General features: G+C 46.6%; 1 protein-coding gene across 1 annotated transcript in view; it reads left to right on the forward strand.

The window, feature by feature from the left end:
* The window catches only part of il1rapl2 (interleukin 1 receptor accessory protein-like 2), a gene marked incomplete at both ends in the record, with an annotated part of 281,883 nt that overhangs the window by 28,183 nt on the left and 231,200 nt on the right, over nucleotides 1–22,500 (forward strand). The window contains one exon of the mRNA XM_079745288.1: nucleotides 11,667–11,778. Coding sequence (XP_079601414.1) covers nucleotides 11,667–11,778 — 112 coding nt within the window. The remainder of the gene's footprint in view (nucleotides 1–11,666; nucleotides 11,779–22,500) is intronic.

Consider the following 22,500-nt stretch of genomic DNA (forward strand, 5'->3'; position numbering starts at 1 on the left):
CCTCCTTCTCGTTCTCCTCGTTCTACTCCTCCTCCTCCTCTTCCTCCTCCTCCTCCTCCTCTTTCTCCTCCTCCCCCTCCTCCTCCTCTTCCTCCACCTCCTCCTCGTTCTCCTCTTCCTCTGTATTTTTCTGTAAGTTACCGTAGAGACTCACAGAAGATACTTTCTAGGTGCTTTTCTGTTGGTTACGGTGGAGACTGTTCTAGGTACTTTTCTGTTGGTTGCGTGGATACTGTTTCGAGGTACGTTTCTGTTGGTTACTGTGGAGACGGTTCTAGGTACTTTTCTGTTGGTATCCTTGGCGACTGTTCTAGGTACTTTTCTGTCGGTTACCGTGGATACGGTTGGAGGTGCTTTCTGTTGGTTTCCTCGGCCGTCTCTTCCAAGGCCTTGTAAGTGAGGCAGTACCCCGCGATGTGATAATCTCCTACGGTTGTACTTAACGTCTGTGTGTGTGGGCCCCTTACCCCTCCTGGCCAGGGGCCTTCTGAGTGCCGGTCGGCTGAACGTACGCTCAGCGCAGGAGACAGCAGTGGAAACAGGGATAGAAGGTCAAACGAGACAAGCATAATTCATCAGAATTCATTGAAAAAAATACGTACAATACAAAATCCACCTGCATGCACTATTTTTCAGAGAAATTTATCTCACATTATATGATGACTACGTATTCATAAGCATGGATTACCGATGCCTCGGTCTCTCTGAATCTCCCGGAGAGATTTTGCACACATTTTCATAATGAAAAGCAGTGAACTAAGCTTCTTTGGGGTGGGATGTCTGTATACTTGTGGTATGCTTCAGAAATTCTAATATTTGGTTCATGGATCATTTTAAAATGAATGCTTTGGTATTTCTTGGCTGCTTGTCAGATAAGGCAAGCACATTTGAGAGATTACTTTGGATACATTATTTTGATGGGCGTTTGTTATTATTTATGACATTTTATGGACCGCACGATTAACCGATACACCAGAAAGGAAAGATGTGAAGATAAACAACCGTGGAAAGTGTTTGTTGCAGCCCTATCATCCACACACATTGGTGTGTGAATCGTGTGTGTGAAGGCTGACATTGTGCACGGTGGTTGCATGTGTGAGCAGATATTACGTCACTCTTGAGGTCTGTGTGACTTTGAGGGCTTTAATGCATTTAATCACAAGATCCCCGCTGTCTGATGTTTCGGCAGATAGCTGGCAAACATGTCTGGAATAATTCAGTCTCATCCATGCCTGAATCTGACTTGCTTTGTTCTATCTACAAATGAAGGCTCCACACATTCCAGCCACATACCAGGGTGATTAATACACTGACAACACCTGCCACAAACCTCACCTCCCCTCTAATAGGGTCCAGAGAGCTCCTCCCATCTCCCTACAGACACACCTCCGCAGTTCTCTTGAATATTTCTTTGTGCATGAAAAGCGTATGAATGATGAATCTCGTATTTTTTTTTTTCTGTTCTCGCTCATTTCCACAGTCGTGAATCCCATGAAACTCTGCCAGCGTGATGCGATTGGTTTTGAGATCGGCAGTCTCATCGATTAGACCGCACAGCTCCTTACAGCACCCATACAGACACATGCGGTCGGTTGCATTTGGTGAGCCATCTCTTTAGTCAACAGATGGTGAGTCTCCCCCCCCCTAAAGTCAGCAAACAGATGGGGCTATCTGGGTGAATATCTGAACAGCGGAGCACCAGGGAGGCCCTCTCTGCTGGTGGTGGCTAGTGTGGGAGGGACCCCCTCCGCTGCTTAACTAGCCGGGATATCTGCTCCGGTCACGACCAGCCGGGGGGGGGGGGGGGGGGTCAACGATACACATGATGAAACACATCACCATGCCGATCATGTTCATCGTACTGGTGCTCAAACCAGATAGAGAGAGCTGAATTTAGACTCATTTAGGGCTTTTGTTTGAGTTTCTTTTTCTCGATGCCAAAGTTGGATCAGAGCGACCCAGTTACAATCAGGCACGCTTTTATCCAATTTCAGCTTTCATGTCCAAGCCTCCTCGGATCAATGATTCACATTTCATAAATCTAGCAGCAATCCATATCAGCCAAGATCCCTGTCGCAGTCGCTCCACCATGAAGCACACGAGCTGGGGATCTGACCCACATGAAAAACACACGCTGACACTAATTACACTAATTGATTTCAAATGAGGGGGAGGTTGGGAAATAACAGCACATTAAAGCAGTAACATTTCAGTAAAGGAACGCAAGTGTATGAAAGATACTGCGGAAGCATCGTCCTGTGACAATCGCTGGCTTTGACACGCGCTAATAGGCTTGATATTACTTTTTTTGGGGTTCTTCTGATACACATTGTCGTGATTCACTATCTGTATGTGGTGTTTGTGTTTGTGTGTGAGTGTGTGTGTGTGTGTGTGTGTGTGTGTTTGTGTGTGTGTGTGTGTGTGTGTGTGTGTGTATGCGCGCATTATATGCCATTTCGTATTCCCCTGATGCAGTTTTATTACATTCCAGTGAGCAAAAAATTGCATTCCCTTCTCCTGGTCACATTTTTATACCATCCATTTTGTTTTCCAAATTGCAAAAAGATCAATGGTTATAAGTGGTCTACTCCGGACTCATCATTCAGAACAAATGAAGGATGACACTTATTTTGCTTTTCTTATTGCCTTCTGATGGCGGGGAGACACGGTGTCACAGAGAATCCCTCCAATCATTTGTCATTCGCCACATTTCTATAATATTGATGACTCATGTGCTGAGCCAATGTGCCCAGGGAGACGAGAGACAGAGAGGGGATAGAGAGACACAGGGCGACACTGAGGGAGAGAGAGAGAGGAGAGAGGGACACAGGGCGACACTGATGGGGAGAAAGAGAGAGAGAGGGGATAGAGTGATTTAAAAAGAGTTCACAAAACACGTATTCCAAAAAGTAATTAAAAAACATATACAATTTTTTTAACAAATCCTAACATCATCGATCATTAATACATCATAGGTGTGCACCTTTAGAGAGAGCGAGAGGAAGAGGTAGAGAGAGAGAGAGAAAAAGAGAGAGACAGAGAGTGGGAGAGAGAGAGAGACCTATTGAAAACCAGCTTCAAGCGCATGCAAGTGCTCTTTTCTACTCTGTATTTGTGCCTTCATGCATGCATTTCAAAGCTGCATAGACTTTCATTTTGTGTAACAGACTCAATGCACAGCATCTGCGCATTTGAGTCCGTGGCTGATAGTATGCAATCATGTGCGTCTGCATGTGTGTATGTGTGTGTGCGTGTGCAGATCTGTGTGTGTGTGTGTGTATGCATCTGTGTGTTTATGTGTGTGTGCATCTGTGTGTGTGTGTGTGTGTGTGTGTGTGTGCGTGAGTGTATGTGTGTGTGTGTGTGTGTGTGCTTGCATGCGTGCGTGCGTGCGTGCGTGCGTGCGTGCGTGCGTGTGTGTGTGTGTGTGTGTGTGTGTGTGTACTGGCGTGCCCGGGTTCGGATCAGCATGGAGGGTGTCTTGTGTGGGTGGACAGGCAGACAGCAGCCTGCCTCTAACCTGACAGCAGCTGTTCCCTTAGAGGGAGAGCGAGAAGGCGAGAGACATAGAGCAAGGGGAGGATATATTGAGCGAGGTAGAGGCGGAGAGGGAAAGGGAGAGAGGAGCACAACGATAGAACAGAGATTGTGAGCATGCAAATTTGCCCAAATGTCTTGAATGTGTGCGTGTGTGTTGCGTGCGTCGTGTGTGCGTGGCACTAGTGTGTGTGGGTGATGTGTGGGTGATTGGGCTCATGTGGATTGAGAGTAAAGAGAGAATGAGAGAGAGGGACAAGTAAGTGGGAGGGAGAGGGGGAGAGAGACGAGAGAGAGAGAGAGAGATTGAGAAAGGGGGAGATAGAGTGGGAGAGAGACTGTGAGAGAGGGGGAGAGGGAGGCGGAGAGGGATCGAGTTGGAGAGAGAGAGGGTGAGAGAGAGAGGGTGAGAGAGAGGGTGAGAAAGGGGGAGAGAGAGGGAGAGAGAGAGGGGAAGAGAGATAGAGTGGGAGAGAGAGACATAAAGGGAGAGAGTGGGAGAGAGAGGGATCGAGTCAGAGAGTGAGAGAGAGGGTGAGATGGAGGGGGAGAGAGAGAGAGAGAGAGAAAGGAGAAGAGAGATTGAGTGGGAGCGAGAGACGTACAGAAAGAGAGTGGGAGAGAGGGTGGGGATAGAGTGAGAGAGAGGGTGAGAGAGAGGGTGAGACAGGGAGAGAGAGAGGGTGAGAAAGGGGGAAAAAGAGTGGGAGAGAGTGGGAGAGAGGGAGAGAGAGAGGGTGAGAAAGGGGGAAAAAGAGTGGGAGAGAGTGTGAGAGAGGGGGAGAGGGATCGGGTGAGAGAGAGGGGGTGAGAGGGAGAGAGAGAGGGGAACAGCGCTTGAGCGGGAGTGAGAGACGTACAGAAAGAGTGGGAGAGAGAGGCAGAGAGGGATCGAGTGGGAGAGAGAGACGTACAGGGAGGAAGTGGGAGAGAGAGGGGAGAGGCAGTGACTTGGAAGGAGTAGCAGAAAGTAGGACTGAGTAGGAAGGGAGGTAAGGCAGGAGTGAAGAGGGAGGGAGAGAGAGTGAGAGGGAGTGAGTGGGAGTGAGTGATAGCGAGAGAGCGCGAGAGTGAACAAGTGGGAGCGGGCGAGTGAGGTAGAGAGAGAGAGAGGTGGAGCGGGGGAGAGAGAGGGAGTGGGAGGGTGTGATGAGGAGAGACAGATTGAGGGGGGGGGGAGGGCAGGACAGCGGCCCAGCCTGACAGTCCTCATTGGATCATGTAGACCCCAGCCTGACTGATGGCATTATTACAGCCCCCAAGGGCGGGGGAGGATGGGGGGAGCGGCAGGGTGATTAGAACAGGGTGGCGCTACTTATTTCCATTGAAATAGTAGCTGCGCAAATCCACAATCCACACACACACACACACACACGCACACACGCACACACACACACACACACGCAAACACACACGCACACACGCACAAACACGCACACACACACACCTACACACCTACACACAGGCAGACCCCCCCCCCCACACACACACACACACACACACACACACACACACACACACACACACACACGCACACCTACCAGAGGCAGACCCAAACAGAAACAAGTGTAAAAAGCGTCCTAACAAGAGGACCCAAGGACTCCGTCTCCAGCCCGCCGAGCCAAGGCTGTGTTTTGACATTTAAAACCCTGTCTCCCAGAGGACCGTTTCCTCCATCATTAACATGCGCTCGCTGCGTGTTTCAAACCGAGTGCTGATTTTCACCCGGTTAGAACCCATTATCTCTCGCTGCTTCGCACACATTGTGCCAACTGGCATTTGAGACAAACCATTTTAATTTAGAACCCAGGATGAATCATTGTCCTTTTTTAAATATTGTTCATCTGTGTGTATCTGAGGGATGCTCGCTGCTTTTTCAATGACATCATAGACAAATATACACGGTCGTTAAAAGTCTCAATGCATTAATATTGCGGCGAGACAGAGTATAAAGACGTGAACGTCCTTCTGTTGAGGGCTCATGAGGATATTGGCATGATTAAGATAAGTCAAAAAGTCTAACTTATGATTGAATGTTATGCAGATGATCATGATTAGGGAAGGAGAGGAGGCCAAGATATAGCAGAGTGCTGCTGCCGAAAACGTTGCTTTTCATACCTTCAACCGTGTATGTATAGGTTTTGAAATTGTAACATCTGAAGCTGAAGCAAACAATACAATCAATGGAGGCGAACAGATTCGGCGTGAGCGTAATGTTTACGATACGTATTATTAAGGGATGTTGTAGTGGCTAGGCTGTTAGACTCTGATTGCTTAGTGCCTGGTCTCTGTTCCTCACAGACTGGCTGTCTGAGACAAGCATCATCAGTGGAGCCATCTCAAGGATAGGCTGCTGTGAAACTCATTTGCTTTTCTGGTCCTAAACAGTCAGACTCTTTCTAAAGGTCAAAATATCTCCAGAGTTGACATTTGTGGATTCCTCTGCATGCACGGACATGGAATTGTTTAGGTGGTGTGCGTGCGTGTGTGTTAACGCGAATGTGTTTCCGTGTGTGCGCATGTTTCCGTGAATGTGTTTCTGTGTGTGTGTGGTTCCGTGAATGTGTTCCACTGTGTGTGTGTGTGTGTGTGTGTGTGTGTGTGTGGGGGGGGGGGGGGGGGGAATTTGTGTGTTTCCGTGAATGTGTTTCTGTGTCTGTTTGTTTCCGTGAATGTGTTTCTGTGCCTGTTTGTTTCCGTGAATGTGTTTTTGTGTGTGTTTGTGTTTCAGTAAATTTTTCTTCTGTGTTTGCGTGTATTTCCATGACTGTTTCCGTGTGTACGTGTGTTTCCATGCATGTGTGGTTACCCATATCTTCACGCATGTAAACATTTTTTTCTCACCTGCACATCATTTCAGTTTCCAGGTGTGTTCAAATCGAGTGAAATGACATTTGTTTTTCACTCTGCTGTTTTTTTGTGAATCGAAATGTGACAGCCTCGTCCAAAAAACTGCTTTAATAGCGTTTAAAGTCCCCAGGTGAATAAAAAATGAAGAAGCGTTTTATCTCCTTCCCCTATTATGTCTATTTACGGCTTCACTTTAGTGCCCCCCTCCTGCGTCTCCTCTCCCTCCTCCCTGCTCTCCTTCTAAACGCTTTTGTCAACGTCTGACTGTGTGTGTATATGTTTGTATATGTGTGCGTGTGCGTGTGTGTGCGTGTGTGCATACGAACGAGGCTCCACACGCGACCTTTAAGCAATGCCGTTAAACGGCGTAGCGGTAATGAATTGGGCATCTGCGGTGAGCAGTAAGATCGTTCCTCCCGAACAGGTGGAAGAGCGTTCATTAACAGCGGCCCCTTGCTGTGCCGAGCATAGCGTGTGCGTGGCTCCTTTACTGCGTCGCTTCACGCTGGGGAGCCCGAGCACCTGCGTGCTTCCTGCAGGAAGGAGCACGACTCCCACCTGTCTGGAAGGTTGACAGTGGAACCTTACTGACAGAGGAGCCTTACTGACAGAGGAGCCTTACTGATAGAGGAGCCTTACTGACAGAGGAGCCTTGCTGACAGAGGAATTGACAGAGGAGTCTAACTGACAGAGGAGTCGACAGAGGAGCCTTACTGACAGAGGAGTCTTACTGACAGAGGAGTCTTACTGACAGAGGAGTCTTACTGACAGAGGAGTCTTACTGACAGAGGAGCCTTACTGACAGAGGAATCGACAGAGGAGTCTTACTGACAGAGGAGTCGACAGAGGAGTCTAACTGACAGAGGAGTCGACAGAGGAGCCTTACTGACAGAGGAGTCTTACTGACAGAGGAGTCTTACTGACAGAGGAGTCTTACTGACAGAGGAGTCTTACTGACAGAGGAGCCTTACTGACAGAGGAGCCTTACTGACAGAGGAGTCTTACTGACAGAAGAACCTTACTGAGAGAGGAGTCTTACTGACAGTGGAACCGACAGAGGAGTCTTACTGAGAGAGGAATCTTATTGACGGAGGCAAAATAAAAAAAAGCTTACACATTGAAAGAAAGCAACAGTGAAGGATGAAACAAGTTCAGGGATGTTGGGATGTCAGGGAGGTTTTGTCTGAATTTGCAGTTATGCAAAACAAGTTATATATAGTAAATGCCAAATGTATAGCTTTGCGTGTCTGCCATTTTTAGGGATATTTGCATGGAATAAACATGGCCAAATCCAAGTTAAGTATGATCTTCAATACCTAGTATGTACTTGGTTTGCATAGATTGACAAGTGATCACTTGTCAAAGAGTGTATCTGCGTTTTTACGTAAACTTCGTAAAAACACATATATAATGTATGTCGTATGTATTGCATCTGAACGATCTATACATTTTCTGTCTATTTTTCCATCTGGGTGATAAATCGCATGGACATCAGGACTTCTGCACTCTCATATGAAGAGATTGTTACAAGATCAAATCGCCGCGTCTCCGGGACCCCAGATAGGATAATAATTCCTGCATTTCTCCAGCATCAGCGGTTAGGGGCTGGGCGAGAGAAGGCTCTCTGGCCGGCTTCAGAATCATATTGACCAGGGATTTCTCATTTTATCTGCCGTAGATCCATGCTACACAATTCATTTACTGGCAGCTCCCAATCTCTTCTACTGCTCCTCTTGGATGATGAAATCATCTTGGCCTGGCTTGCAGCGTCTCCTGCCTGGCCTTCCCTCATTTTCACTCTTGTAGTCCTTCAAATCCCAGCCACGGATCACTTAACTCTTTCATCAGCCACCGATGAAGCTCTGCCAGTTGCAGGTCTAGTAAATAGTAAACACTAAAGTAAGGGTCTATTGTAAACGACTTTGACTGATTTTGAAAAGACAGACACATCAGAATCCAACAGAAAGCCCACAAAGAATGAACCTTGAATATAACCTGAACTACAAAGATGTATCGCCTGAGGCTTCAATATCTTCTTTGTCTCTCAGATATCCACCACTTCCTGTGTTTTTTCATTTGAGCGTTGGCATTATAAAACTAGAAAATAATCTTCCATCTTGTCTGAATCCTGGTCACGTGACCTCTGAATCGTATCCTTCCCCTCAACAGCATGTCCTCAAATGGCATAGCTCCCCTCCTCCTCCTCTTCCTCCCCCTCCTCCTCCTCCTCCTCCTCCTCCCAGCCTGCCAAATAGGAGCAGAGGTTCCCAAGGTGTAAAAAGCCTGAACACTTTGGCCGCCGTCCTGAGTCCCGTGCTTCTCCCTGTGTCTCCAGCTTCCCCCCCTCCACCCCGCTGTGACGCATGGTGTTTTAGGTAGGGCTGCTCTGAGACAGACCAGCACTAGGGAGGGTCTTTAATATTGGATGGGGGGGGGTGAAGTGGCCTAATGGCTTAACACCAGACTGGTCCCGACCAGAATAGACCACAATCTCTGTGTGTCTGCGCTTGTGTGCGTATGTGTGCGTACGTGTGCATGGGGGCTCGCGCGTGTGTTTGTGTGTGTGTGTGTGTGTGTGTGTGAGTGTGTGTGAGTGTGTTCTTATCTGCATGCTCTCAGCCCAAAATAAACGGTCCCTGTGAGGCTTGTTCTCTCCAAGTCGGACCGCCATCTTCCTTGTACCTGCACCAGAGAAAGGCAGAGTATTCTGGGATAGAGAATGATCCGGTAAGCAGCTCGGTGATGAAACCGATTCATAAACATCAGACGCCCCCCGCGGCAAAATGGAGTATTTTACAGGAAGTGACGGCTGCCTCTTCTGAGGCATTTGGGTTCTTTCCAGCCCCCTGTCCTGCTGATGGCCCCCCTGACGCCCCTCCGTCCCCCGTCCCCTCTGATAACCTTTGACCTCATGGCTGTGCACAGGAAAACGGACAGAGTGTTTGGTGACATGACAGCCGAGGACCAATCATAGGAGAGAGATGGAGAGGGAGAAGGGAGACAGTGTGACAAAGGGGGAGGGTGTGAGGGAGAGTGTGAAAGATGGAGAGAGATAGAGTGTGACAGGGAAAGAGGTTAGTGGCCACATGGAGAAATGCTTAAAGGGTCCCTATTAAACCACCAGTGACATCACATGTGGTGTCCACCTAGATATATGCTGGATAAATCAGTCTACCAGCCCACCCATTGGACTGTAACCACTGTAAGGCTCAACTATCTATCATGCATCAAGGTGGACGCTCCCACTTGTGGTGTCACCAAGTAACAAGGCAGGTCATGTTCTGAAATAGTTCCTAATGGCCGATCCCACTCACGCCTATTGGTAGAATAGGTGCCCTTTAAGAGACATTCATTTTTGTTCTTGTTTAAACACATTATGGATGTGAGGATTATGGATGTGAAAGGAATGCAGTGGATGTTCACATCTCCTCCCAGGCTAGGTGGGCCGAAGCATTTAATGTGATGGCGTGAAGATAAGCTGTTTGCCCATTACCTCACCATCGTGTCCATTCTGGGATTGTCTGCCCTGAATCGCCCTCTGGTCGAGCCTAGGCCTGTGTTTATAGATTTCCGTCTGCAGGCTATTTTAATAATAAGTGCTCCTACCACACACACACACACACATACACAGACACACATACAAAGAAAAACGCACAAACACACAGACCTTTTAGTTTTATGTTTACAAACCTTTAAAAGGGTTGGAAAATTGATGTGTACGTGTGTGTGTGTGTGTGTGTGTGTGTGTGTGTGTGTGTGTGTGTGTTTGCGTGCTTGTGTGCATCCATGCGTGGGCATTAAAACATATTTACTCTTTCCGAGTCTCACGGTATTTCACTATTCCGGCTCCGTCACATACAGCAGAACGCTGCATTCAAATAATTGTGTGCCTCGGAAGATGAGCTCAGCATTCCTCTGGGTAGATGAATAAACAGAGATTGTGTTGACAGATTTGTCAGCGATGGACATTGTTTAAAGTCGCACCGGCATCTTCCCTTCCCCTCACCTCAATAGAAAATCAAACACCTCCTCCTACGTCTGACCGAGGAAGGCTTTGACGTCTCACCTCCAGTCTCCACCAGTGGGATTGTGTTTCATCACCCCGACCCGCACTCCCCTCCCTGTGTATTCAACACAGCGTATTGAATACGCATGTCCTCTGGCCTGCAGCCCTCCCTTGACCGGAGGATCCTCCCACACATGTCTGTGCCATGTAGCTTGGTTCTGCCCACAGGGCGTCTGCTGGGGATGCTGTTTGCTGCTGTGAATGAAGATGAGAGGCAGGCCTTGAAAACAGCTGATGTGACAGGATATCGACAAAGGATCGGCTGGGAATGAAGGGTGGCAATTACACTCCAGTTGCGCATTGATGTCTTGTTGCCCACCACCTACGATTAGGAATTTTCTGCAATTTGACGTAAATGTCAGAAACACTCGCAATTTCGAGAATCATTTTGGAGCGTTGTAAAATTGCACGTCACGCAGGGATATGTAGTCGTTTATAAATGTTGGCCTATTTAATGGCTTAAAATGTTGTATTGTTCAACAATCTCACGTTCTTCTGAGTTGGATTTGTGCATTTCCATACAGAATCGACTTATGTCATTAAGCACTCTGAGCTCTGTGTGTGTGTGTGTGTGTGCCTGTGTGCGTGCGTGTCCTAAATTTCTGCATGACTCCCCATGTGGGAGGAGGACTTTGTGAAAAACAAATTTAGTTCCAGCGTTTTAGTTTTAATCAGCTGCAAAATTGATCTTTCGAAAGGAAGGGGAAAAGCTATGGGCCAGACCTCTGTTCTAGATCAATAATATTTTTTTCTGCTGTCGCAGCTGCTGTAGCTCTAATAAACTATGATTTTCTCTTTCTTTTTTTAAACCTGTTGGCTGTAAACAACATTTTAGCGGGTCAATCCTTTGCAGAGTTTGTCTCTGTAGCATATCAAGTAGGCCTGCCATGACGGAGATGATCTCATCCCAATACACCATGAGCAGGAGGAGCACAGAGAACATAAAGACGGAAATTAAGAATTGATGTTCCTGGGGGAGTGTACAGTCACTCAATGCTCACCATCCTAATCCAAACCAACCTTACAGGGGAGATCAATAGGTGCTAGATCAGCCGGATAAAGCAGGAGCATGGTTGGTCTTCAGAATAGAAATATGAGTTGATGAAGTGGTACTAACTGTGTTTTAATGAGCACTCTCTTGATGGAGTCGCTCTCACTCTCTCGACTGTTTCCCTCCGGCTGATTCTGTGTGTGTTCTCTGCTCTTTCGCCAGGCTGCCGACCAAAGCAAGATGAGGCCTTACTCCTTCCTCCTCCTCCTCCTCTTCCTTCTCCTTGACTCAGCAGCCTGTGACGACGTCAAGTACATCTCCAAGAGGAACTCAGGTAGGGCCTCAATTCTCTTGGGCCGCTTCCTCTTCCTCTATTCCTCTCTCTTTCTCTCTGCCCCCCCCCCTCTCTCTCTCTCTCTCCCCCCTCCTCTCTCTCTCTCTCTCTTTCTCTCTCCCTTTTTTCTCTTCTTTCCCACCCCTTTTTTTAAGTAAGTAAGTAAGTAAGTTTCCTTTTCTTAAGTTTCGAACAACTTCCCTTAATTCTTCTTCATTCTTCCTGGTCCTTCCCTTTTCCTTCCTTTCCTCTTTTTTAATGTATCTTCTCTCCTTCTACAAGTCCTCATAAATACTCTGCCAAATGGTTTCAAGCGGCCTTGATGGTTCTGTTGGCTCTGTGTTGATTCTCTGATCTCTCGTTCATCTCTCTATCTGCGTGTCTCTCCATCGTCCATCTCTTGTTTCACGCGGGAGGATTGGCCTCACGTCCCGTGCGTTTGATTGGGTGTTGGTCCGACTGTGGCGGCGGTGACTAGCGTGCTCCGCTGGCCGCAGGATGAGCGATCTCCCGGCCCGCTGATTGTCTTTGATTAACGAGGGATCCCGCCGCGTCCCGCCGCCATCGGCTGGGCGGGGAGGGGGGCGGGGTGTCTCATTGGGTCCATGATGCGTGGGCCGCACGCCGCTTCATCAGGCGCAAGGTGTGAGGGTTCACGCCCCCTCCCCCCTGCAGGGTCCGTCTTCCTTCCTGTTGGGGGGGGGGGGGGGGAGAATGGGTGGAGGATGGGTGGAGGTCCTCTGATCCTCAAAAGACAGTTCACGTTGAATTGTGATTGTCACACGATGCACATGATGATATGCAAACTGCTCTGTTCCATCGGTGAAATGCTCGGTTTACATGTGTACATTTCGGAATAAGTTTGGGCTTCTGGGTTTTGTAGCGTTAACACTTATAACACTTGCGTTCAGCCTAATTCTCTACAAAACATAGCGATGTGAGGGCGTTGTGTATTAAGGTCTCTCCGAACCCCGGAGCGATGAGCTGTACAGTTTGTAGTTATTTCTGATGCTATGGGATAATAGTGTATTGTTTTGTTTTGTATCTGGTTTGTATCTTTGGTAAAACAAAAAAGACAAGATTTGTGTGTTTGCGTGTGCGTGTGTGTGTGTGTGTGTGTGTGTGTGTGTGTGTGTGTGTGTGTGTGTGTGTATGTAGGTGTGTGTTTAGAAAATGACTACAAGAAAAAGCAATGGTAAATTCTCCCTTTTTGTGAGTGGGATTGCACCTCTCGCGCTCTCTCTCCCTCTCTCTCCCTCTCTCTCCCTCTCTCTCCCTCTCTCTCCCTCTCTCTCCCTCTCTCTCTTTCTCTCCCTCGCTCTCTCTGTGCTCCTTTTGTCTTCCTCTGTTCCGTCCTTCTGACTCCCTTTCACTCCCTCTGTGACATACCGGTGTGTGGGTGAGGTGGTGGGAGGTTTGATTTGGTGTTTTTTTTCCCAGGGTGTTTGTGAACAGTCTGCTACCTACTGCTCTCAACTGCTCTCTCTCTGACTGTGCTTGTTATGTCGGTGTGTGTGCGGTCGCATTCACACATGTGTGCTTATGTGTCCAAGTCTGTGTGTGTTTGTGTATCCATGGTGTGTTTGAGTATAGGTGTTTGTGTGTGCGTGAATTTATGTATAGTTTTGTACGTTCTGCAGAACCTGTGTGTACTCTTTGCTTCAACATCATTTTCTGTGTTTTCCATAAGTACACTTCAATATATTTTCCGCCCTTGAATGTATCCTCCACTTGTGTGTGTGTGTGTTTGTGTCTTTGGGTGTGTGTGTGTGTCTTTATGTGTGTGTTTGGGTGTGTGTGTGTGTGTAGGTCTTTGTGTCTGCATGCATGTCTGTGTGTGTGTGCGTTTGTTTATAGTTGTGTGTGTGTGCGTTTGTTTATAGTTGTGTGTGTGTGTGTGTGTGTGTGTATGTCTGTGTGTGTGTGTGTGCGTGCTTAGGTGTGCGTGTGTGCATGCATGTCTGTGTGTGGGAGAGGTGCGCATTGAGTAATTATGTGATCAGAGCCGAGCCAAGCGGATTTCTATGTGGGCGTTCAACACAGTTGGGCCAGGATAGACAGTTGAATCTTCGTTTCCTCACTCTCTCTCCCCATATAGCCACCTCTCTGGCGCGAGCGCTCGCTCTCTCGTTCGCTCAGTGTTTGGCAGTGCGTAGGAAACCGACACCATATGGATGGCCCCCTCGTTCGCCCCCTCCCTCACCGCTTCAGAATGATACCTAGATGATTGTGATGCAGCAGGTCGCTGAACAACAGTGTGGGCTATGAAGAGTTTCTATTTAGAGTCTGTTGATGTTGTCAGTGGAATACTGCAGCCCATGTTATGTGATGTGATGTGACGTAAATTAACATGAGACTGAAATGTAATGTAATAGCGTATTGTAACCACCGGGACCAACAGTAGAATAGTAATGGATAGAGGAGGAAGGGGGCGGGGGCGGGGGGGGGAATAACATTAGAACGGTTTGATTAGCGCTCTTGTTGTTGCACAAAGTACTCTGTAAAGAACACTGCAATTAAACGGGACAGGGGCAGGAAGGGGAGGGATGCAGAAGGCACTGCAGGAAGAAACAGACAATGGAGAGCTCTGGAAAAGGACTGGAATGAAAGAAAAAAACGGAAACATTGGAAAGGAAAAATCAGAATGTGATAATTATGTGTGGGAACACTCGTTCTATCTCGCTTTCTACTTCTTCTTCTCTTTGTTCGTCTGTTTCATCATCCTCTGAGCTCTGCGTGCCTCCCTTTTCATTTCCACTTGCGGGTGTTGGTCCAGCTTCCTGTTGAGGCCCCCCCGAAGCGCTGTGCACCCACATCAGTCTTCCCCCCCGGACCGAACAGGAACTGACTGTCGATGAAACTCGTTTAAACCGCATTCTGTGTGCATTGACGGGTTCAGTTTGGACTCTGAGTCCAAACTGATGACTTTCGTTTGGACTCTGCTTTATCCTTGTGTTGATTTTACTTACTATAGAATATATATTGCAAAAATGAAACAAGTAAGATATAAATATGCCCAATTCAGGGTTTGAATCCAATGCTGGACGCTTGTCTAAGAGTCTTTCCAAACATTGGTAATAATTGCAATGTACTTGGCTTAGGGTCTACCTTATTCCTGCGATGGTTTGTACTTCATTCTAGGTGAATAGACATCGCCATAAACCTTTTTATAACAATGATGATCTTTGTTGTAAAAAGCACCTGCGAAACATCCACTGACTTTGTTTAAGTTGATGTTAGGGTGTCTCCAGCAGGACAACTGACCCCAGAAGGCCCCCAGTTTCTACTTAGATCTTCTAGTTTACTACAGGGGCCTCTAGCTGTGAGATGCATCAAATTCAATGTCTGCCACTAGGGGTCCCCCATTCCAAACAAGAACAAAATACGTAGTTTGATGGTGTAGTTTGACGCCTGTTCGGGAGTTGATATCTTCACCAGATATGCTGGTTAAAATCTACCTGAATTGACTAATGCAGAAATCATGTTCACGGATGAGCTGATGTATTAAAGTTATTTTAATGTTAAGTCACAAAATTCATGCAATGTCATTTTATTCCCCTGATATAGTGGCAAGAAACGTTAGCTAACGTCATGCTAACATGCCTACTAACCGACTAGCCATTCAGCTACAGCTAATAGATAACACAGCTAACGTTATAAGGCATATCACGGGGTTAGCCCAACGCTTCCAGCCGTGGTCGATGCAATCATACTGAAGAAAATTCAATCAGCGTTGAACGTTGTTGCACTGTTATAACATTACTATACACGCTGGTTGCTGGCATTAGCAACTTCTCATAGTAGTAAGATCAATACCTTAATATCTTTTCAATAGATTAGGTCTCTACTAGATTACTGTTTACCACGTTTCCCTGAAGGAATGTGACACTATTGACAGGCGACCATATTAAACACTCCGTTACCTTGAATACAACTACACATTTCTCCGGTTTTGGACATTGTTGGAAACATTCAGGAAAATCTAAGTACTTATAAAAATAATATAAATAGGAGGAGTCGTTTTTAGACAAAAAGTGTTTGAAATTATATCTTGTTGTATTTAAATTTAAATTAGTTCACAGTAGAGCTATGAGAAATGGCTTATCTTCATATTGTTACGCAAGCATGGTGAACAAGAAAGGCAATGGGGATGAAACAGACCAGAACACACACACACACACACACACACACACACACACACACACACACACACACACACACACACACACACAGGCTTACTGTACTGGTGGCGACACTGTATTGACGTAACATTACTTTGTCGTAACCTTGAGACAAATTCATCCTGCAAATTGAAATTCAACACATCCTGCACTTGCCTTTACACACTCATGCACACAGACACAGACACACACACACACACACACACACACACACACACACACACACACACACACACGTCACACCACTTCCACTCACTCTGTCTCCCACAGGCCCTCCAAGTCGAGGCCAGATCTTAGCTGCTTTGTCGCTCCAGACACGACCAATAGATTACAGAGGACGGCAAAGCGGCAGATAAGGCTGGGTCTTATCTCCATGGCCACAGGGCCGGATAGAGCATCACGGTGAGGTAGCCCAGAGAGAGAGCGAGAGAGAGAGAGAGAGAGAGAGAGAGAGAGAGAGAGAGGGAGGGAGGGAGAGAGAGACGGAGAGAGAGAGAGAGAGAGAGAGAGAGAGAGAGAGAGAGAGAGAGAGAGAGGGAGGGAGAGAGAGACGGAGAGAGAGAGAGAGAGAGAGAGAGAGAGAGAGAGAGAGAGAGAGAGAGAGAGAGAGAGAGAGAGAGAGAGATTTTTGGAGCGTGCGGACCAAGACAGAGATACACACACAACACAAAAGAGAAGCGGGTGGGGGAGATTGAGGAGATGGAAGAGGAGGGGGAGGAGGAGGGGCAGGAGGAGGTGGAGGAGAGAGAGGGCAGGGGGCGATGGAGAGGGAGGAGGAGGAGAAGGAAGAGGAAGAAAAGGAGGCGAGAGAGGGCGGGGGTGTGGAGAGATTGAGCAGGAGGAGGAAGAGGAAGAAGAGGAGGAGAGGGAGGGCAGAGGGAGGAGGAGGAGAGAAGGAGGGCTTCATATTGTGCTTCTGCCCACAGGGGCCACTTTTCCTTCTTATGTTCCCGCTTTTCTTTTTTCTGTCCTCTCCTCTTTATTTCAAGACTCTTATGACTCTGTGCTGCTGGCCACCACATAACGTGCTGATACCGGCTGTGTGTGTGTGTGTGTGTGTGTGTGTGTGTGTGTGTCTGTGTGTGTGTGTGTGTGTGTGTGTGTGTGTGTGTGTGCGTGTGTGTGTGTGTGAATGTTTGTTTTTTCAGTAGACTGTGTGTGATCATGCATGTGTTTTTATGTATTAATATGTTTGTGTGTGTGTGTTTGTGTGTGTGTGTGTGTGTGTGTGTGCGCGTGCATGCGTGTGCAAGTGTGTGCGTGTGTGTGTGTGTGTGTGTGTGTGTGTGTGTGTGTGCGTGCATGCTTGTGCAAGTGTGTGTGTGTGTGTGTGCGGGCATGTGTTTGTATGTCTGTGTTTTTCTGACACAGCTAAAAACGAGAAAAAATCGAAGGCCGATTAGATCCCGGTTTGATCCAAACACAAATGAAGTCTCAGCATGCACAGCACAGCAAAGAAGCCAGTGTGTGTCAGTGATATCCAGCCAGCCAGTGTGCACAGGGTGCTCTCTCTACGCCTTCATACCAAGCAGAGTCGTCTGCAAGACATCCAGATTATACCATTGAAGCCTTGTATGTGTCATTGAGCAAATGAGTGCGTTTGTGGCGCTGTGTGTTCATGCATGTGTACGTCCCGCTGACTGAGACAAATTCATCGAAATGTATTCCTGCCTCAACCTGATTAATGCGGTGAAAACAGGAAGGCAGGCCTTGTCATGGGCCTTATTCCAACGAAGATGTATGCACAAATATATACACACACAAAGACATATACATATATATATGTATGTAATCCTGTATCTGGATTCTTAAACCGCCTAAATTGAACAGATTCCCATTAGTTAATTATCTTTCATTACACTGTTTATGTATGCATGCCCCGTGAATCAGGTCTCTGAACATTGTATGTTCAATGCATTAGTTTGAATCAAGGCTGTTTGCAAAATCACCCATCTTTTATTAATGTGTGCCCTCGGTCATTGATGAAAGCCAGCTGTTTACAGTGTGAACGTCAATAGAACACCGTTGTTCGAGTCGGCGCTGAGCCCGGCTTTGTTTACGGGCTACAGTACGGCCATATGTCCGGCATCAGCCACCACCAGCTCTCCTTGTGACCCTAAACTTCTTAACACTTCCCTGCATGCAACAGGGAAGCTTGCTTCAGTGAACAGCATATGTTTCAGTCAATGTATTATTTCGTCGAATGTCTGATCTTTTGGCAGATTTCTTGTCTTTCTTTGTTTATCTCATAAAAAACCACTGAAGCTGGTGAAACTTCTCAAAAATAAGCCTGAGTGGATCGATTTCCATGTTGTCGGAGTTTGAAGGCGTATTGAACGAGACAGCGATGTCGTATCGTGCGACAGACGAGACCTGATGTACTTTTCCGCCGAGACCTGAAGTCGTATCGCCTGAAAGGATTTGATACGATAAGATACGAAAATACTTCATTGTCAGAGAAAGTCTGTCTTGCATTCATCATAACATTACAACAACTTTGCGACAACTTTGAAGGCCCATCAGCGTGCATTTGACCTGGGATTAAGTGCCTTATTCAGTTCCAGGATTGACCGGTGAACAAGAGTGCTTCAGTCTAACCTTTTTGAATGTTGTTTATGAGTGGGAGAGCTGAGGCCGAGGTCAGACGGCATCCTAAGACGCCCGTCATGGTTTAAGTGCCTCCCTTACAACCCTATGGGTTGAGCTCTCCGCCGGCTGGTTGCTACATCACTGCTGCCCAGTTGCTAGGCGGATGGCATCCTGTATAATGATTCTCACGGGTAACAAGGTTATATATTCATCTTTTCTTCATTCATTTCAAGATGGTTTGTGGATTAGTGTGTAGTGTGTTAGCGGGCGCGAAAGGTAGTGAAAGGCATGCAAGCAGGGTCATTCTGAGCTGCCAGCCGAACACTGGCAGGAGCAGTGAAACAATAAGTGGGTGAGGAGAGCCTTGAGCTTTAATTGCTGCACGTGTCAACAGAGGCTGAATGGAGTGGATGAACCACACGGTTCATCCACTTCCAATTCTACATGCACGCATGCAAGCACACACACACACACACACCCACACACACACCCACACACTCACACACACATACACACACACACACACACACACACACACACACACACACACACACACACACACACACACACACACACACACACACACACACAAACACACACACACACACACACACTCACAAATAAGCACACATGCACATACACAGTCACACCAACATAAAGTCTTGGCACCTCCTCCCCCTCGTCATATCAATGTTTGGATCGTTCCTCTGTGCAGTAAATGTTATTTTTTCCCCTTATTTCCGGGCCTACTGTTCTATGGTTCTCGCTGTTCCACGGTCTTTAGCAGCGTCTCTTTCACCCCTGTGTCCTTCCACTCTATCTCCATCTGTTCCTGTCTCTCTGTCTCCCTTGTCTTTCTGTGCCTCTCCCGCTCCCTGGCAACACTCTCATCTCCTAGAGAGAGAAAGCGGTCCGAACTGATGAGGAGGAGTTAAGCGCTAGAGCCGTGTGACAGATTCCTCTGCCCTTCTTATCCCCACAATAAGAGACAACAAGATGTCTGCTGAGGGATGGAGACAGGGCCTTAAAGGGCCGGTCCTCTGGGGACGGCTGAGACACACTTTTTATTAAAAAGAAATAAAAATCGTAATGTAATAATTTAGTACTAGGGATACTGGTTAACACTCCAGTTTTAACATATCGAAACTCTAATTCTGTCTCATAATTTAATATAATAAAAATTAGAGAAGATTTTATTAATCCCAAATAGGAAAATTCACAGCAGAGTACAGGACCTAAAAATAAGTTATCATAATTAAATAACGTGAATGTTGAATGTTTTTGAATATGAAATACATGATCAAAGGATAAACTGTCAACTGTAACACAGTCTTGTATAATTGTGCATTTCCCTAAAAGCTTTTTTCGTCTCAATAAATTTATTTTACTAACAAAGGTAGTGCTAATTCATCTCTTTGACCAATTCCGCTTCCTGCTGTTCACTTTAATTAACTTATTCTCTTCCTCCCTACTCGCCGTCTTCTACTTTGAATATCTGTTTCGATCTATCTTTCTATCTGCTTCTCTTTCTCTCTTTCTGTTTCTCTTTATCTCTATCTGTTTCTCTCCCTCTCTTTCTCTGTCTCTTTCTATGTTTCTCTCTATCTCTATCTTTCTATCTGTTTGTCTCTATCTCTATCTCTCTATCTCTCTCTCTCTTTCTGTTTCTGTTTCTCTCTCTCTCTCTCCCTCTCTCTCTCATTCTCTCATTCTCTCTCTCTCTCTCTCTCTCTCTCTCTCTCTCTCCCTTTGCTGCACTGTCTCTCGACCAAGGTTATATTATCATTCATCCATTCAGAAGTTCAGCAGTCAAATATTGATAAAGGCTGACACCGCTTTGACTCTGTACACCTCGGGGCCTGTCTTACACACACACACACACACACACACACACACACACACACACACACACACACACACACACACACACACACACACACACACACTGCTGGAACCTAATGCAGTTGTATGTTCTGTTTATGCTTACATGCACACATTCACTTTCTCTTTTTCATACATGTACATACATACATGTATGTACATGTATGTATGTATATATATATATCTATATATATATATCTATATATATATATAGTTATATATATATATATATATATATATATATATATATATATATATATATATATACAGATATAGATATATTGTGCAGGCATGTGCATTTTGATAGTGACACGTTTGGACATCACTGAGGACCTAGGGATGAAGTCCAAATGAGGCTTTCCATTAGAACATTGACACACACATGCACGAGCAAAGTGTCAGTTCTTAATCGCTCCTATTCTCCAATTCTATTAGGATGTGTACATACACACACACACACACACACCCACACACACACACACACACACACACACATACACCCACACGAAACGCACACGCACACACAAACACACAAAGTGCAGTGACAGCAGTTTTAAATGAGCAGCGTATATTTGCACTGGATACGCTTGAAAATAGATGATTGGTAGAGCACCTGCATCTTTATACAAAGAACACACAGCAGTGTACACACAAACACACACCAATGGCAACACTAACACAAAACATTTACCCATCCTATTACCATATATTAATAAACTGATTTGGGTGTGTAATGAACACACAAAATAAACACTCACATGCTCGAACCCTCACGCATGGTTCTGGATTGTTAGCTTGTTGACAAAGACGGCAAAGACTGGTTCAGTAATTGGACTGGACCAAGTGCCTCGCGGAGGGAGCGAGCCTTTCACAGTAGCAATGTTGGCAGTCCATGTTGTTTCTCTCATCATTCTTCAGAATTACGACACGCTGACTGACCATCATTCAAATCATTCAAAACTCCCACATTTTCTATCTGGGATTAATGAACTACATTAACTAAGTGTGTCAATACATTAAACAGCTCCGTAAGAGATCCTTGAAGAGGGGAGGAAGAGGCGGTGTGCGTGTGTGGGGGGGTTAAGAGAGCGAGGGGAAGGCAAACGGCACCGTGGCAGAGAGAAAGAGAGGGAGGGAATAAGACAGCGCAGGCCTGTCAGCAAGTATGTAATTAAGTTCTGCACTCTCTCTGCGTTGCTCTGTGCAACCGGTATTTTAACAGAGTCTGGGCTAGAAGAATAGAGTTGAGAATAGAACGGAGACAAGAGAGAAAGAACGAGGAGGAGGAGGAGGAGGAGGAGGAGGAGGAGCAGGAGGGTGGAGGAATGGGGATAGGCAGGTCGATGAGCAAGGTGAATAAGGAGACAGGGGGCGAGATAGAGAGAGAGCTAATTCAAATCAGCTCCGTGCATTTTCTGTATTGAACATTATGCAGCGCCTCCCGTTGGCCACTCATTTCCCTGTCCAATTTGTCCCGCCGCCCGCATGATGCCAAGTTAGACAGCGGCGCGTAATCGTTAGTGACATTCGTCTGGGTGTGGAGAATGGTGGACAGCGGAGGAGCGATGGCGCTGGGGGAGATGATTCAACCTGATCATCCTTCATGATGGTTTATGCAAGGAGAAAGTGTTCACAGGACTATCCCTTTAAAACATGGGACAAAAGCAAAGCCGAATGAGGTCACTGCCGTGTTATTTCTGCACAAAATTGAGGGAGAGCTCCACGGGCGTTTGAGTTTGTAGTTTTTAAAAAAAACGTACACTTTACCACTATTGAGACACTGTGGTGGTGTTGTGGGGGTGGCTGTGTTGAATTTGTAATTTTCGTAACAACAATTTTGTGTCATGAAGGCAGTAGCTCAGGAGGTAGAGCGGGTTGGCTGGTAACGGGAAGGTCGCTGGTTTGAACCCCGGCCCCTCTGAGGGTCGAGATGTCCCTGAGCAAGATGCTTACCCTGACTGCTCTGGGCAGAGATGTGTGGCGTCCAATGTCTATAAAAGCTTTAGAAAGGATTCATGATGGTAACCCACCATTACTCCCGAGGAGACTCAACATCCTTTTCTTTCCTTTC

Source organism: Pollachius pollachius (assembly GCF_949987615.1).
Source record: "Pollachius pollachius genome assembly, chromosome: 10".
NCBI lineage: Eukaryota > Metazoa > Chordata > Actinopteri > Gadiformes > Gadidae > Pollachius > Pollachius pollachius.